The sequence below is a fragment of the Syngnathus scovelli genome, chromosome 6 (assembly GCF_024217435.2).
Source record: "Syngnathus scovelli strain Florida chromosome 6, RoL_Ssco_1.2, whole genome shotgun sequence".
Classification (NCBI taxonomy): domain Eukaryota; kingdom Metazoa; phylum Chordata; class Actinopteri; order Syngnathiformes; family Syngnathidae; genus Syngnathus; species Syngnathus scovelli.
Genome location: NC_090852.1, coordinates 16,403,089 through 16,417,561, shown reverse-complemented (window position 1 = coordinate 16,417,561; position 14,473 = coordinate 16,403,089). Strand labels below are relative to the sequence as shown.

General features: G+C 48.4%; 1 protein-coding gene and 1 non-coding gene across 4 annotated transcripts; both read right to left on the bottom strand.

Moving 5' to 3' along the window:
* Nucleotides 1-531: 531 nt before the first annotated feature.
* tubgcp6 (tubulin gamma complex component 6) lies at nt 532-13,105 on the bottom strand. Of its 3 annotated transcripts, none has more exons than XM_049723276.2 (25): nt 12,814-13,105; nt 11,659-12,467; nt 11,362-11,525; nt 11,045-11,258; nt 10,262-10,420; nt 9,738-9,859; nt 9,580-9,643; nt 9,401-9,510; nt 9,234-9,325; nt 8,303-8,442; nt 6,814-6,963; nt 6,195-6,276; nt 5,768-5,856; nt 5,580-5,695; nt 5,350-5,488; nt 5,210-5,281; nt 3,409-5,134; nt 3,233-3,343; nt 3,004-3,163; nt 2,377-2,518; nt 2,106-2,300; nt 1,752-1,884; nt 1,024-1,237; nt 758-951; nt 532-690 (listed from the first exon to the last, which is right to left on the bottom strand). In XM_049723276.2, the coding sequence occupies exons 2-25, from the start codon at nt 12,436-12,438 to the stop codon at nt 599-601; spliced, it is 5,460 nt and encodes a 1,819-aa protein (XP_049579233.1). In that variant the 5' UTR covers nt 12,439-12,467; nt 12,814-13,105; the 3' UTR covers nt 532-598. The 3 variants fall into 3 exon arrangements, with proteins under 3 accessions (XP_049579233.1, XP_049579232.1, XP_049579234.1); XM_049723275.2 differs by having other exon boundaries at nt 12,921-13,105; XM_049723277.2 differs by having other exon boundaries at nt 3,233-3,340; nt 12,921-13,105.
* trnag-ucc (transfer RNA glycine (anticodon UCC)) lies at nt 2,608-2,679 on the bottom strand. The gene has a single exon. It is a non-coding gene; the product is annotated as a tRNA-Gly (tRNA).
* Nucleotides 13,106-14,473: the final 1,368 nt, after the last annotated feature.

Below are 14,473 nucleotides of genomic sequence, written 5' to 3'. Positions count from 1 at the left end.
AATCACACGGACACTCCATTAGGTACACCCCCATTTTCAAGTGTACCTAATAACAGGCCACTTTATTAGGGAAATATCATGGTCAAAGGTCACAGGTGTCAAGCGCTTGTCCTCGGGGCCGCGTTCCAATATGTTTTCCAAGTGACCCTCGTTAAGCGCAGGTGCGTGAAAAGTTTTAGCTTCTTTCACGTTCAAAAGGAGCTAAAAGTTTTCACGCACCTGCACTTAACGAGGGAATCACACAGACACTCCATTAGGTACACCGCCATTTTCAAGTGTATCACTAGTACAAAACCCAAGTGTTTACAGGTTGAAATAGTCTACTGGATAATGACATGGGTTCTTGCTCGGTAAGGACTTGGTTCGATCCCGGGTGTGAGAATGTGTTTTTATTGTGGAATTAACCGTTTATTTATTTATTGTATTTGTTTACCTTGTGTAGTGTACCTATTGAAGTGTCCATGTGGTGTACTTACACTAGTCTAAAACAGTAAACAAAGCCATATTGATTCTTTTGGATTTTGATCACAATCATTTTCAATAGTTTATTTAGTCATATACATGTACACAGATCTGGGGGCTGTTGACATAAAGCTGCTCATGAGTCTTTGTAGTAATTGTTGAAGTTGATGCGTAGGAGGAAGTCTTCCAAATGCGGCTGGTAGCCTCTGTTCACCAGCTTGGTCACCACTGAACAACAATGATAACAACAAAAGTTAGCCGATGGTTCTCTGACGTCCGTGGCGGGTCACCTCACCTTTGAAGAGGAAGTGTGAGTAATACTTGAAGGTGTTGTACGATTGCTGCATGGCGATGAAGCTTGGGTGCACTGTCTCCCCCTGCTGGCTGGTCCAGGGAAGCGCAATCAGTTGTGCACGGAACTTTAGGATCAGGCTGAAGATGCTGTGGATGATGTTCATCACCGGAGCTGCCTTCTCGGTCAGCAAAGCCCTGACAACCAAGTCGTCGATAAATCAATAAACAAATAGCGGTCAGTGCTGTATTGAAGAAAAGTCGACTGACCTAAAAATGGCCCTGTTAAGGTAGTCGGCGTGTGTGCGATGGATGGCGTCCAGGTCGCAGGCGGCGGCCATCTTGGCGGTGAACTCGCTCCAGGACACCTGCAGGATCTGGTTGGCGATGTAACCTTGGATGACCTTGACGAAGTGCTGCATCTCGTGTCGGTACAGTTGCAGCTGGCGGAACTGAACCGAGCGCCCGGCGCCTTTCACCACCGCTGATATGCAAGCAGTGGACACACACTTTTATTATTGAAAAAAAATAAAATTATCTGAAGATTTTACTATATTTTAAATAAAACACCTTCTATTGTAATACCTCCAAATATTTTGGAAATAAGTAAGTTTCATTTCTTTACTTTGAAAAAGTTGGGTGACATTTCAATCAGCCTCTTATGGCATCTGACATTTTATGATGATTTTTTTTCCAAAGGTAGCAATCAATGTTAATGGCGTTTTTCGTACACATTTTCGTTGCGTTTGAGCCTTTAACACGTTCGCTGTTCAAACCCCCTGCGGGAGCTGAGTGATAACAATCAATACGAGCGTTATGCTTTTTTCTTTATGCGTGAAAGGACACGCGTTGAGTGGCCTGAGCACCGCCTCGCTAATCAATAGCGGCGGATCCATAAGGCCGCACGAGGGGAACGAGAAGGAAAAAACAGCAAGTTGATGGTTCTTTATGAATACAAAGTGTGTGGGGGGGAGGGGGGGCGAGCTCAGTGCACTCACCCGTCCTCTTGAGATGGAACCAGACGTCTCGCAGGCTCCACACCATGTGCTTGAGCTGCAGCTGGAAGGAGAAGAGCCGGTTGTACTTGTTCATGCAGGTGTCGGTGATGATGATGTTGAGCGGCCAGGCCACCTGGGGGCGCCACACACAACGGCACTTCATTTCACATGTTAGCAAACATACCATCATAAAAACATGCAATGGTGTGTAAATACTTGAATAGTTTTTGGCATGCTGATTTCATGCTTTACAAGTGTGCACAACTTGGCCATGAGGGGGCAGTATTTCACACATAATTCTTTAAATTAAACCCGTAACATGAGTCGTTTTGGGTTGGTGATGCCGAGCGTGACCTTGTAGCGCAGCTCCAGGCAGTTGAGGGAGTCGGGGGCGTGCGGGTGGAAGGTGTCGGGCAGGAAGCGCAACGCGAAGGTGAAGTTGGCGGCCAGCGGCGTGTCGCCGTGCAGGCTGTACTGCAGCGCCTTGCTGAGGATGGAGTTGAGCACCAGAGGGGTGAGCAGCTCGCCGGGGGTCTGCCCGCTGCCCAGCTGGGAGGGTTGCAAGTCACATTTGACGTTCAATTCACTTCTTGGAGAAGGCGAGAAAAGATTGAGGGGGCCTCACTTTTTCAAACAGCCGATCACTGAGCGACTGCGCGAACTCGCCGTCCTCCATCAGCAGGAAGTGGCGCAGGGCCTCAAAATGTCGCTCCACCCCCAACTCCACAAAGAAGTAGTCCACCACCGCCTTGTTGACCAGCGACACGCTGCAGACAGAGCAAATGTGACATGAATGTTAACAACTCAAATGTCACCATGAGACAAGAAAAAAAAAAAAAAAAAAAAAAAAAAAGACTGCGTTGGCCGGGAATCGAACCCGGGTCAACTGCTTGGAAGGCAGCTATGCTCACCACTATACCACCAACGCTGTGTGCAAAACAGATGTGGAAACTTTGTAAGAGGAGAAAAAAGCCTGAAGCATTCCGGAGGCCAAGAGTAGGAGGGGGAGGGGTTGAGTGGAGGAAGAAAAAAAAAAAAGGAAAAGTTGTTTGCTTTTCTTGCTGGGCTACAAGACCAAGCAGTAGTTTTTTTTTTTTTTTTAGTTAACCAGCAAGAGCAAAAAGAAAAAGTGTGAACATGAAAATGGAACTTAATATGACAGGAATATGCTGACTTCAATGAATATTACGAGCAGCTTCTTAAAAAAATGTGCAGCTCGAAACGACAGCAGTTAATGGTGCTAACTACTCACTGCGTGATGAGCGGGGCGGTGACCGAGTGTTTGATCAGAACCGGCAGGGAGACCATCTCGCTGAGGTGCACGGCCGTGGCGTCGGTGGCGTGGCGCAGGGCGGGCTCAGCGGGGAGGCCTCGGATCACGCGCTTGAGTAACTGGCACTCGGGGGATGATGCTGTCGCAAAAGATGAGTACTGTCAGAACCTGGCCAAGAAACGTTCCAAATGTGAACCTACTGACTGACCCATGAGGCTGGAGCAGTCTTCATAGTGCTCCACCTGGTAGTGAGCGGACAGCGCCAGGAGATATTCTTGTTCGGATTTCTCTCCGGGGGACAAGTCAAAGCTGCCGGCTTCTGGCAAGAAACGAAAGTTAGCATAAACGTTGACAAAAAAATATTCCAGCGTTCCATTTCAATACCTTCGGCATCCGGCTTGTGACCTGCATTCCCGTCCAACTCGCGTTCGGTGGAAAGCGACGGGTTTGGTACGCCCAACACAACGCAGCCCACCCCGAGAGCAGAGTCTGACGAGTGCCCGTATTGGCTGCCCGGCAGCGGGGACGGAAGCGGCTCGCTCTGAGTGACAACGCAGCCGCCGCCCAAGCTGGAGTCCGAGACGTGGCTTAGGCCGCTCTCGGGGGCCGCGGCGGGCGCCGAGCCCGACACCACGCAGCCCACCTGGAGGGTGGAGTCGGAAGCGTGGCCGTGTTTACTCCATCGTGGTCTAGCTTGGGACACGTCGGACACGTTCTCGCCCACTTTGATGCTGGAGTCGGAGGCGTGGCCGTGGACGTTGGGCACGGGGAGCGGGGACAAGAAGTCTGAATCGTTTCCTCCCACTTTGAGGTGGGCGTCGGAGGCGTGGCCGTGGGGATTTCGGACGGGTCGCAGATGGACAAAGTCTGACACGTTCTCGCCCACTTTGATGTTGGAGTCGGAGGCGTGGCCATGGACGTTGGGCACAGGGAGCGGAGACAAGAAGTCTGAATCGTTTCCTCCGACTTTGAGGTGGGCGTCGGAGGCGTGGCCGTGGGGATTTCGGACGGGTCGCAGATGGACAAAGTCTGACACGTTCTCGCCCACTTTGATGTTGGAGTCGGAGGCGTGGCCGTGAACGTTGGGCACGGGGAGCGGAGACAAGAAGTCTGAATCGTTTCCTCCGACTTTGAGGTGGGCGTCGGAGGCGTGGCCGTGGGGGTTTCGGACAAGGAGCGGATGGACAAAGTCGGACACGTTCTCGCCCACTTTGATGTTGGAGTCGGAGGCGTGGCCGTGGACATTGGGCACGGGGAGCGGAGACAAGAAGTCTGAATCGTTTCCTCCGACTTTGAGGTGAGCGTCGGAGGCGTGGCCGTGGGGGTTTCGGACCAGGAGCGGATGGACAAAGTCGGACACGTTCTCGCCCACTTTGATGTTGGTGTCCGAGGAGTGGCCGTGGACGTTTTGGGAAGGTTGCGGCGCGTCCACGTCTGAGACGAGCTCGCCAATTTTGATGTGCGAGTCTGAGGGATGCGCCGGCGAAGGGACGGTGATCCGCTTCAAAGGTGACGCCAAAGAACAAACTCGACTACAAATGGAAAGATGGGGCGCATCCTCTTTGTGTTTCGCTGCCGTAGCATCTTGAGCACCCACGAGTTTGTCTCGCTCCAGACGGACAGAAGCGTCGCCTTGCCCGAGCAGCGTGGCGCCCTGAGGAGGCGGCCCGTTAGCTCGGGAGACATTTACAGTCGCCCCTGGGATGTTGTGTCTGAAAGAGAAGCTGCACTCGGAAACGTGGCCGAAGGGGTTGGCCGCGGGGAGGCTCTCTTGGACCAGAGGCATGTGCTCCCCCACGGGGAAATGAGAAAAGGAGGGATGGTTGCGGATCACGTCAGGTTGCAGTGGGGAAGAACCGCAAAGGGGCCGGAGCCGTGCCAAGGATGGCTGGCCGGCGATTCCTTCCAGCGGGCTGAAGGGGGCGCTGAAGTCGTAGTCTACAAGCTTTGCTGTGGGACACGCCTCGGCGATCTCCTTGGTGTGGTCGACGTTTAGCAAGTCGGGGAGAAAGTCGCCGGAGATGAAGGCGCTGGTGTCCACTGCGTGAGACTCTTTGGATTCTTCAGGATTCTCTGGTTTCTTTTCCACTAACTGCTCTGAGGGACTTTCCTGCGAAGACAAAACCAAATTTTTTTTTTGTGTCAAATTAAAAAATGCCAGCAATGGCGCATCATGTTGTCATACCAGTGCTGGCGGCTGCTGAGGTGATGGCACTGGAGGTCTTTCTTGGCCCAAAGGGTACTTTTCCAAGATGGCCTAGTAAGAAGTCACATGACATTCGTCGCTAACCTATCCTTGGCATTTAACGGCCTCACGCAACACACCTGCAACTCTTGCTGCTCCCGCGCGAAGAAGTCTGATCGAGCCTCGTCCAGTGTGGTTCTCTGCGACCTCCACAAGGCCCGGCGCTCCTTACGGGCCGCTTCTTCTGATAGGTGGCTGTACTGGGCGATCAGCTCCTTCCTGCGGTTGGAGTCACATGGACATCGAAAGTCCGCTAAGCCAGTTCTTGTCAAATCACGACTTATTCTCAATCGGGTCTTAGCGGTCAGACCTGGCTCTCTGCTCCAGTTGCTCCTCAAGGGCTTGAAGTCTCTTCTCACGGTCCCTCAGCTCTCTGGCAAAGCTGAAGTCGTCTTCCTCCTGCTTCTTCTTGGCCAAAGTGCGCCACTGCGACAGGAAAAGCGCATGTGCTTTACCTTCAATCTCACGGACCCTGTTTGAAATCAAAAATTTTTCTACCTCCTGCTCCTTTTCCAGGTGCTGCTTCAACTCCTGGAAGCTCTCCCTTTTCCTGGCCTCCTCAGCCAGACGCTGTGACACCTGGCGCCCTGCAGGAGACAGAGCGGAGCGCCGTCAGCTGCTTAGAGCAACGTGCGCGGAGGCTCCCGCACGCGCACATCAAAAGACGTTGCCATCTGCCTCAAACAAACACAGATATACAGCTACCGCGGTGCCAAGGCACGTAAAGGGAACGGGGGGGGGATCGGGATTTGGGGCTGGAAGCCCGCTCGAAAAGATTCCTCAGTGCAATTCCGTTCTTAAAGCAGCCAGTCAACATGGCAACCCGGAGCCCAGCCATTTGGAAAAAGGTGCTTTCAATGGGCCAGGAACCAAACATCATTAGACACGCTGTGTGTGTGTGTGTTGGTGTGTGTGCAATACTAACCGCGAATGCTCTCCAGGGTTTTGGCTGCCGACGCCCTGACCTGATTGATCAGCTCCTGGCGCGCTTCTTCAGCTCGCTGGGCCTAAAAGCGTAAACGGCAATCATGTTTAAACAAGATGTGTTTGCCTTTACACCAGAGGGTCAAACTCAACTAAATACGTGAGCTCCAGAGATGAGGAGGAAAAATAAAAATAAAAAAGTACAGTCTTAAAATGTAATTTTAGATTAGCGGGAGAAAAATGCCTTAAAAGTTACTGATGTTTTTTTCCTTGGAAATCTCAGGGGGTTGGCAAAACAAATGTATTTTATTTTTATTATAACCCCCCAAATTCACCTTCTAGATGTTTCCTACGTGGGAAAATTTGGAAATTCTTGGGGGGGATAAGAAAAAATAAATAATAAAATCGGCAAACACCAGAAAGTCAATTACCTATTTTAGGGGGGTCCAGTGCCCCCGTGGCCCCCCCTCTAGCTCCGCCAGTGTTAAAAGCCACACCCCAAAAATAAATAAATAAATAAATAAAAATAACACCAGAAAGTCTATTTCAGGGGGACCAGCGCCCCCTCTAGCTCCACCAATCTTGAAAGCCACACTAACTGACTGCATTGACCCGCATACCTGCACCTCCCGACTGACGGCGCTGTGCTTGGCGATCCTCTCCATGCGTCCGCGGTACACGGCGCAGTCCCTCTCGATGGCCTCCACCTCCTGCAGGGAGAAGGTGACGGCGATACGAGGCACGGGAAGCTCCGACAAGCAGATGTAGTGCTGCGGCCACATGGGAACGAGACAGCTTATTAGACGCCGGCTCCATATTGCAACAAGCTCCTCTAATGCCGCATATTGTTTGATTGTATAATCCTTCACGGTGGGATTTCATTTTAATAACATTCGCTGTCATGTTGCAAGACAAGAGGAAAGCAAGTGGGCAAAACCAATTTCATTTCGCTCCGTTAACTGCCCCACGGTTGGAGTTTGCGATGGCACGCAACCGCACTGAATCATACAGAGAGCAGGTTCTAATGCGGCCATGTTTTCCACTACAAGTTTAATTTGTTCCGTGACCATCCTCATAAATGAAATCGCTCTCATCTAAAATCACCTTTCCCCATTTAAGTGAACAGAAGTACCATTAGCCATTCTGAGATTACATTGCGTGTGATTTAGCCACCAGGGGGCAGTATGACAATGAGACTACACAGTTTCTCAACTGACTCTGTGCACTTGAGGTAATCTGGGTCAATCAAAAAATGTAGTTAAATTTGCTGTTATTGTGCAAGAGCTAAAAGATTTGACTCTGGCGCCATCTTGAGGCAAGGAACTGTGTTGAAGTGAAGAGAGGAGCTTGAGTGAGTCTGCCATAGCCTTGTCTAATCAGGGGGAAAAAAGAGTGCTTTGTCGCCATCTTCTGACAGCTACAGACAAATCTGCTCTGCGCAGGTGTTCCTAATATTGTGGCCAGCGACTGAGCAATATGCTCAAACGCAAGTCACATGATCGTGCACATATAGAATCAACACGGAAAAATTAGCCGGACACAAAAAGCAGAGCGGTGTGCTGCGAGCCGTCACACTCAATTCTCAGCACGTCCAGACGATGCTTCATCACAGGGACCTTTGTGTATTGATAAGGATTTGAAAGAGACGCTCGGTGTCCCTGTTCTGTCTCGATATTGATTTGTCGTCCCTTGCAGGCGCCTGACTCGCCCCCTCCCCCCCCGCCTAAATGGATGACAGCGACGTGAACAGCAGAAATAATAACGCAAACAGGCTTTGAAATATCACTGACATGAAATACGGCCGGGTTGTCAACGCCGATGACGTTTTTACGCTTTACGTCATAAAACATAGCAGAACCCCTGAAGAGGTCATATTTTTTGCAATTTGACGGGATCCTGTGTTAAAAAAAAAAAGACTTCAGCTCAGTGAGCAGCTTCAATATTAAATCTGAGGTGGTTTCTTTTAAGTGTGCTGATGAGGCTAAATTCTATTTTTTAATGGGACTGAAAAGAAATAGCACAATCATTAAATAAAACGGAGCAAGAAAAAAAAAATCAGGAGATGCTGTCCATTCAGTCATTAAAAAAAAAAAAATAAAATCGGCGAACCTGAGGGCAGCAAATTTTCAGGAGGTTGATGGTCTTCCCGCAGACATACACGTCGTTGGCCATGTGCCTCAGGAAAACGGGCACGCACTCCTCCACGTCTTGAGAGATCAAAGTGTAGCCTTGGACCCAGAAATGTTTGTCTGCAGAAAAAAATAAAATAAAATCACAAATATAATGTGAATTAAGGATTTTACATCCAAGAGCGCTTTGAGCATTGTCGCCTGCTTATCCCTCGGCCGACGAGATGCGGGAGCGCGGGGTTCAAGCGCCGGGAAGTTGATGAGGTGGCGCCGACGAGCAAATTAACCTCTTAGCCAGACAAAGCGAGCGGCGTGGCGTGACCTTGAGCGGAACGCTGCGTGACAAACTACATTTGGGAGTAGCGTGCATGCGTGTGGCCACTTTTATGGATTACTGCTCAAAGACAATAATTGCAGTGAGCTGGAAATGTCACCTTTGCGCTCTAATAAAAAAAAAAAAAAAAAAAGATGAACATAATTCTTCCCAAGCAATTATGAAACACAGTAGGTTGTGAGCAAACAATCCTCAGAGTTAAATTTAAACAACTTTCAAGGGGACGTGTTATGGGAAATTGATTGTTTTGTATACAAATAGTTGCTCCGCCCCCACCGGGTGGAAAAAAAAAAAAATCGAATAAATGTGGAACAAGAAATGACCAACAAAACACGGCTGGCTGTTTTGTTCTGCTTAGCGCTGATAATTGTCCAATAACTTGATGCGAGTCTCGGGTGCTTATTTGTGCAAATATGCTGGCTGGGGTTGACTTGGGAAGTGTTTATAAAATAAAATAAAATAAAATAAAATAAAATAAAATAAAATAAAATAAAATAATGCTGGCTGGGGTTCAAGTTGGGAAGTGTTTTAAAAATAAAAAAATAAATCAATTTTTATCAACTACGGCAACAAATACCTCTGAAGCCGAGGTACTCCTCGTTGACTTGTATCATGAACTCGCCATAGACATCTCGAAACACGCCACTGTACACCCAATCGGACACGAACCTGACAAAAAGAGAGCACATGATCCAGGTAAGCATGAGGATTTTTTTTTTTTTTCTTGAGACACCGCTGACAGACCTGGTATACGGCTCACAGCTGCTCTTGAGGAGAGACAGCAGCACCGGGTAGTTCTCGTTGCTGCAGTTGTTCTGCACTTCGTTGTAAAGGTGGGAGAGCAGTTTCACGCCCTGAAAGCAACACCGGGGCAGATTTAATTCTTCTGAAAATCTACACGGGCGGATGAAAAAGCAATTTACCGCAGGGAAGGCGGGCCGGTCGCCACCAGGGGGCCCGTCCACACGGCACAGTTCCGACAGATACCTGAGATGGAAGCCCAGCAGCTTGTTAGCATCTCATTGCTAAAAGATTTTAAATTCAAGGAGATCTCAAGTCAAAAAAAAAAAAAATAGCTCACCTGAGTTGTTGGCCGACTTTGCGGAAAAGGAAGCCAACAGTCAGCAGGCTCATTCTGGGCGGCGTGCTGAGAACGCACGCTCGGTAATAATGCAAGTACTTCCTCAGGCCTCCCGTGAACGCCTACAAGACACACAAAAATAATTTGTAATTATGAATGACACTCCACTGACATTTTCCAGGATGCCGAAATTGTTCTATTTGTATCAATTCATTCGGGCAGAATGAAGTTAATTATAAAGCTTGTTTTCCCTGCAACTTAATGTTCAATTAAATCTTACTCCAACAATCTTGTGGACAATTACATGAAGTGGCCTGTCTCGGGCGGCGAAGCTTTATGCAAATTTTACTTAATTTAAAACACGAGAAATGACTGAACGCGCTCAAGTGTGAGATGGCACTTTACTAGGCTGTTTAAATGTTTGCTGTCTTTGTTTCACTTTTTATTCGAACCGCAGCCCGTCTAGGCGGCAAAGCGGAAAGGGCTCTCAAAAATTCAGAAGATAGCGGTGACGGCTTACGTACCTGGAAGACCAGGCCCTTCTTTTCGGGGCTCTGCAGCGAGAAGCGACTGAGCCTGAGGTAGTAGGTGCCGTACTGGGCCAGCTCCCCCAAGAGACGAGACACGCTTTCCGGAGAGGCTCCCGACACGCACACGCCGGGGCGGACGTCGAACTCAACACTCTTAAGAAGACGACACAGAAGCCCGTTCAGATTAATAACATTTCATCAAGTGGGATGACATCACATTTCATACAGAGTCATGTCCATTGCGACTTTATTAATACACGCTTTGGTGTTTGTTGTCCTTCTTATGGATTTTTGATGAGAAGTTGCTGGGCGGCACTCTTTGGGGAGACGCAATATCGAGCAATGCAATTTTGCAACAACTGCCCGAGCTTACGTGGCAGTGTTCCTTGAGTGCGTGTTATCCTTCTCCAAGCAAGACACTGTAAAAAGAAATAACTCTCATCTTCTGGAGGTATATAAAATCTTTATGGGGAAGCCGCAAATAAAAGCTCCCTGGTGATTTAATTTTTTTTTCTGTAATGAGTTGAATTTTTAATGGCTTATTTTATACGCGCTTGTGCTTTCTGCTGTTCTTGGATTAACTGTATAGTATCAATTTGAAAAACTATAGAAAGGGAGGGGCAACTGGTGGTTCCCGGGCTGCATGTGGCCCCCGACCACAATCTGAGTAGCACCTAAAGTTAAAAAAAAAAGAAATGGGGGGGCTCCAGAAAAAAATAAACAATAAAAAAAAAAGAAAGAAAAACACAGATGGAGGGCGAGAGTGTCGAGTCGTACCTGGTTGAGAGGAAAAGTAGCGGACGCCACGCCGATCAACACGTTCAGCAGGTCGCCCACCAGCTCCCCCTGAGAGTCGACGGGCAGCGGGAGAATCGGGGAGGGCACGCTGCCGCTGACCACCCTCATCTCGCCCTCCCACAGTCGGTAGAGCTGGTCAAAGGCCTCTCTGCCGCTCTCGCTCAGGTAGAGAGATTCTCTCCTGCCCGGTGGCCTGGTCACACAATAATTGGATTTGTTCTTTTGTCCTTTGAGTGATTACCAGAACCTTTTCAAAGGTGTCAGGGACTTCTGAGATCAATAGACGTAAGCCTCACCAGCCGACCGACTCCCAGCAGCAGCGAACGGCGGGCTCAAATGTCCGCAGAGCCTCCCACACATCCATCTCTGGACCGGGGCTGGGCTCCGACAGAGAGTCAGGCGTCAGGTTGGAGCCAGACTGGAAGCCTTCGTCGTCAGACTGATCTAAACACGGCGGGACCTGCGCCAAGCATGAGAACGTATTTGACTGCTCGATAGTCCTTTTACAACACGCTGAAGTTGATTTGTTATTAAAATGAAAAAAACTGCCCAAATAATAAACAGTCCTAAAGGCATAGAAACAAAATGTATACCCTAATGGAGAGCCCAGTTACATCTACGTCGCTGGGCACAGGTGGAAGGTCCAGTCTGATGTCCAGGTCTGAGGTTCGAGTGTGCTGCAAGGCTCCAAACAAGGTCAGCCTGGTCTCCTTCTCAAATCTCTCCTCCACGTCTGTTTTAGTCCTGAGAGCCATCAAGCCTGCACCTGGCTGAGCTTCCATCAAACCCTGAGTTCCGTACAAGCGCTCCAAGGACGCCCACTCCTCCCCGCAGACGAGCCCCCAGGCCCGGGCCTCCAGCCTCTGCAGCTCCTCGCTCTGATAAGGCCAAGGTGCGGGTCTGCGCAGCACAGGCCTCTCCCGCCTCATGTAGTCCCGACTGAAGGAGGGCGGCGGCGGAGGCGAGGTACCAGCCAGGTGCACCAGAAGCTCCAGGACGGAATCCACCTCACTCAGGCCGGAGGCAACCCCCTCTGGAAGCTTCTCCAGCAGATTCTCCAGCCTCTCAGCCTCCTCCCGGCAGCCAGCTACTCTCAAGTCAAAACATATCATCAGGACTCTGTTCCTCGGAGGCGAGCTAGGCCCCAAGGTGACGGGTGGTTTGGCGCCATCCTGGAAAAGCTTGGACAGCAGAGCGCCATAGGCTCGCTTCTTCAGAGCTTTATGGAAGCCTTCTCTTGAGACGCCTCCCAGGGCCCGACGCTTCCACGACACGCCAGCCAGGCTGCTGTCACATAGGGCAGCCAGCAGCTCTGTGATGCTGGCGCTGGTGTTGCAGCCGGACTTGATGGGATGTTGAGAACTCGAATACATGGTGGAACTTCGTCCTCCAGTCAGGATTACTGGAAAGATGATTATTTATTAATTTCAAAACTATTTACAGTATACACACAATGATATTGAGACTAACAGAGGCTCTGCTGTGGTTTTATACCAGACCCTGTCACTGGACATCCCAACATGATGTTTCCTCGTGCTGTCACTGTGGTTGCACGTGGTTAAATTTGGAAGAAACACATTTATTTTGCAGAGCTGCATGAACATATAACTTCTGGGAAGCACTGACTGTGCACATTTGGCGACGAGCTAGTTGGAGCTAACATGAGCTAAACTGCCCGATATCAAAACATAAGGTTAGCAACAGCATGTTTTCAGACGGAATCACGCAATTTAATATGAATTGGTTACGTTCAAAATGTAGATTAATGTTTACTCATTCTACAGACAGGCTCGATAGTCCATCCGGGATGCTAGCACATGCTAGTTGTTTTTAGCATCACCGGTCGCTATCCTACCGTTGAGTTCACGAGCGTCCCATTCCAAACACTGTATCGGTCCGCTTGCTCCACGCCAAACGATCTTTTCTTACGTGTATTTGTTGCTGAGGAGTGTGAAAAGAAAAATAAGTTCGTGTATATGGATAATGGGTAGTCTGTAATTCATTTTTGAGCTTGCAAGTCTCCAAACCGGAAGACAAAGGGCTTTCTTGATGGTGATTGGACAAGAAATAGAAACGTGCCGCTTATTGGCTGATTTCTTGTAGAGTCCACACTGATTGGTTAGCTCGGTCAGTCATACAACCCGCCGAGGTAATGATGCATTCACGTGAGGACACAAAAATAGTAAATCTTAAATATACTTGAGATACTATTTAAAACAAATTTACTTCTTACTTTCTATGTATTTGGTTCTTTTTAGTTGCTAATTATCGGTGATCAATATTTGTTATACTGTATATACAAATATACATTTTAAAATTTCTAATTCCAGTCCAGTTAGTAAAAGTACAAATAAGTGTCTAATATTTAACCTCTCCCTATAAGAGTTACAATGTAAAGTAATGTAGCATGCCAATGTAAAACATTACTCAAAGTCAAAATCTTACAAAACTTAAAAATTTAGTCCATAATATGCAATCCATAACAGAAACTCCTGTATCTGACAGTAAAACGGACGGCTCATGAAAGAAAATCTAATTTGATGAAAATGCAAGCATCCAAACATGCATTGATATATTATTCAGTTGCCTCGCTCTTCCCCAAAGGTAGCCCCAAAAATCAGAGAACTGTCTAATTAGAATGTTTTTTGAAGCAGGTGGAGGTCGAAGGCTGCCAGCTGGTAAACAAGTGTCCTGTGCAGAAAGCGAAACTGGAAGCTGAGAAGGAACATTGCAGGAAGGAGGCCGCCTATAATTGTCCTGATTTGCTCTGAATCAACTTTGAAAGTCTCCTTCTGCTATTTCAGGGTGGTGTTCAGGATATTATGCTTCCAGTGGGAGACTTAATCCAGCTTTGTATTGCCACCATAATCACGTCGCTGTTATAGAAAGCATTGACAACATGGTCAAGTCAAAAATGAGTTTGACTGTGTTTTAAAAAATAGATATTTTCTTAATTTTTGCCACTTAATTAATTGGTCGGGTCAGTCTTGCTCCAATGAGAGGAATTCTCTTCAAGTGTGCGTTGATGCATCAGCGATCATCCACAGCCATTGGTGCTAGCTAGTCAATACCAGGCCCCTCATCTTTCTTTATTCCCATTTCATGCTTAGCTGTCAGCGCCTAATTAATGTTTTCGCAGTCATTCGTCAACCTTCAGCGGGGACGACAGGGATGCCGGGCGGCTATTTATATTCTCAACTCATTTTGCAAAGCTTTGTTTTATTAGGCCGCCTCATGTGCTTTATGAAGACTGACAATATTATTGGAGGTAGCTGTGCTCAAAATATGAGAATACAAGTGGGGGGCAAATAAACATGCCAAGATTTAGCACTTGGCCTTGAAAATAAAATGGAACAAGCAGGGATTCTCAAATGGTGGTCTGCGCCCCTCAGGGTGTGTGAGGGGTCT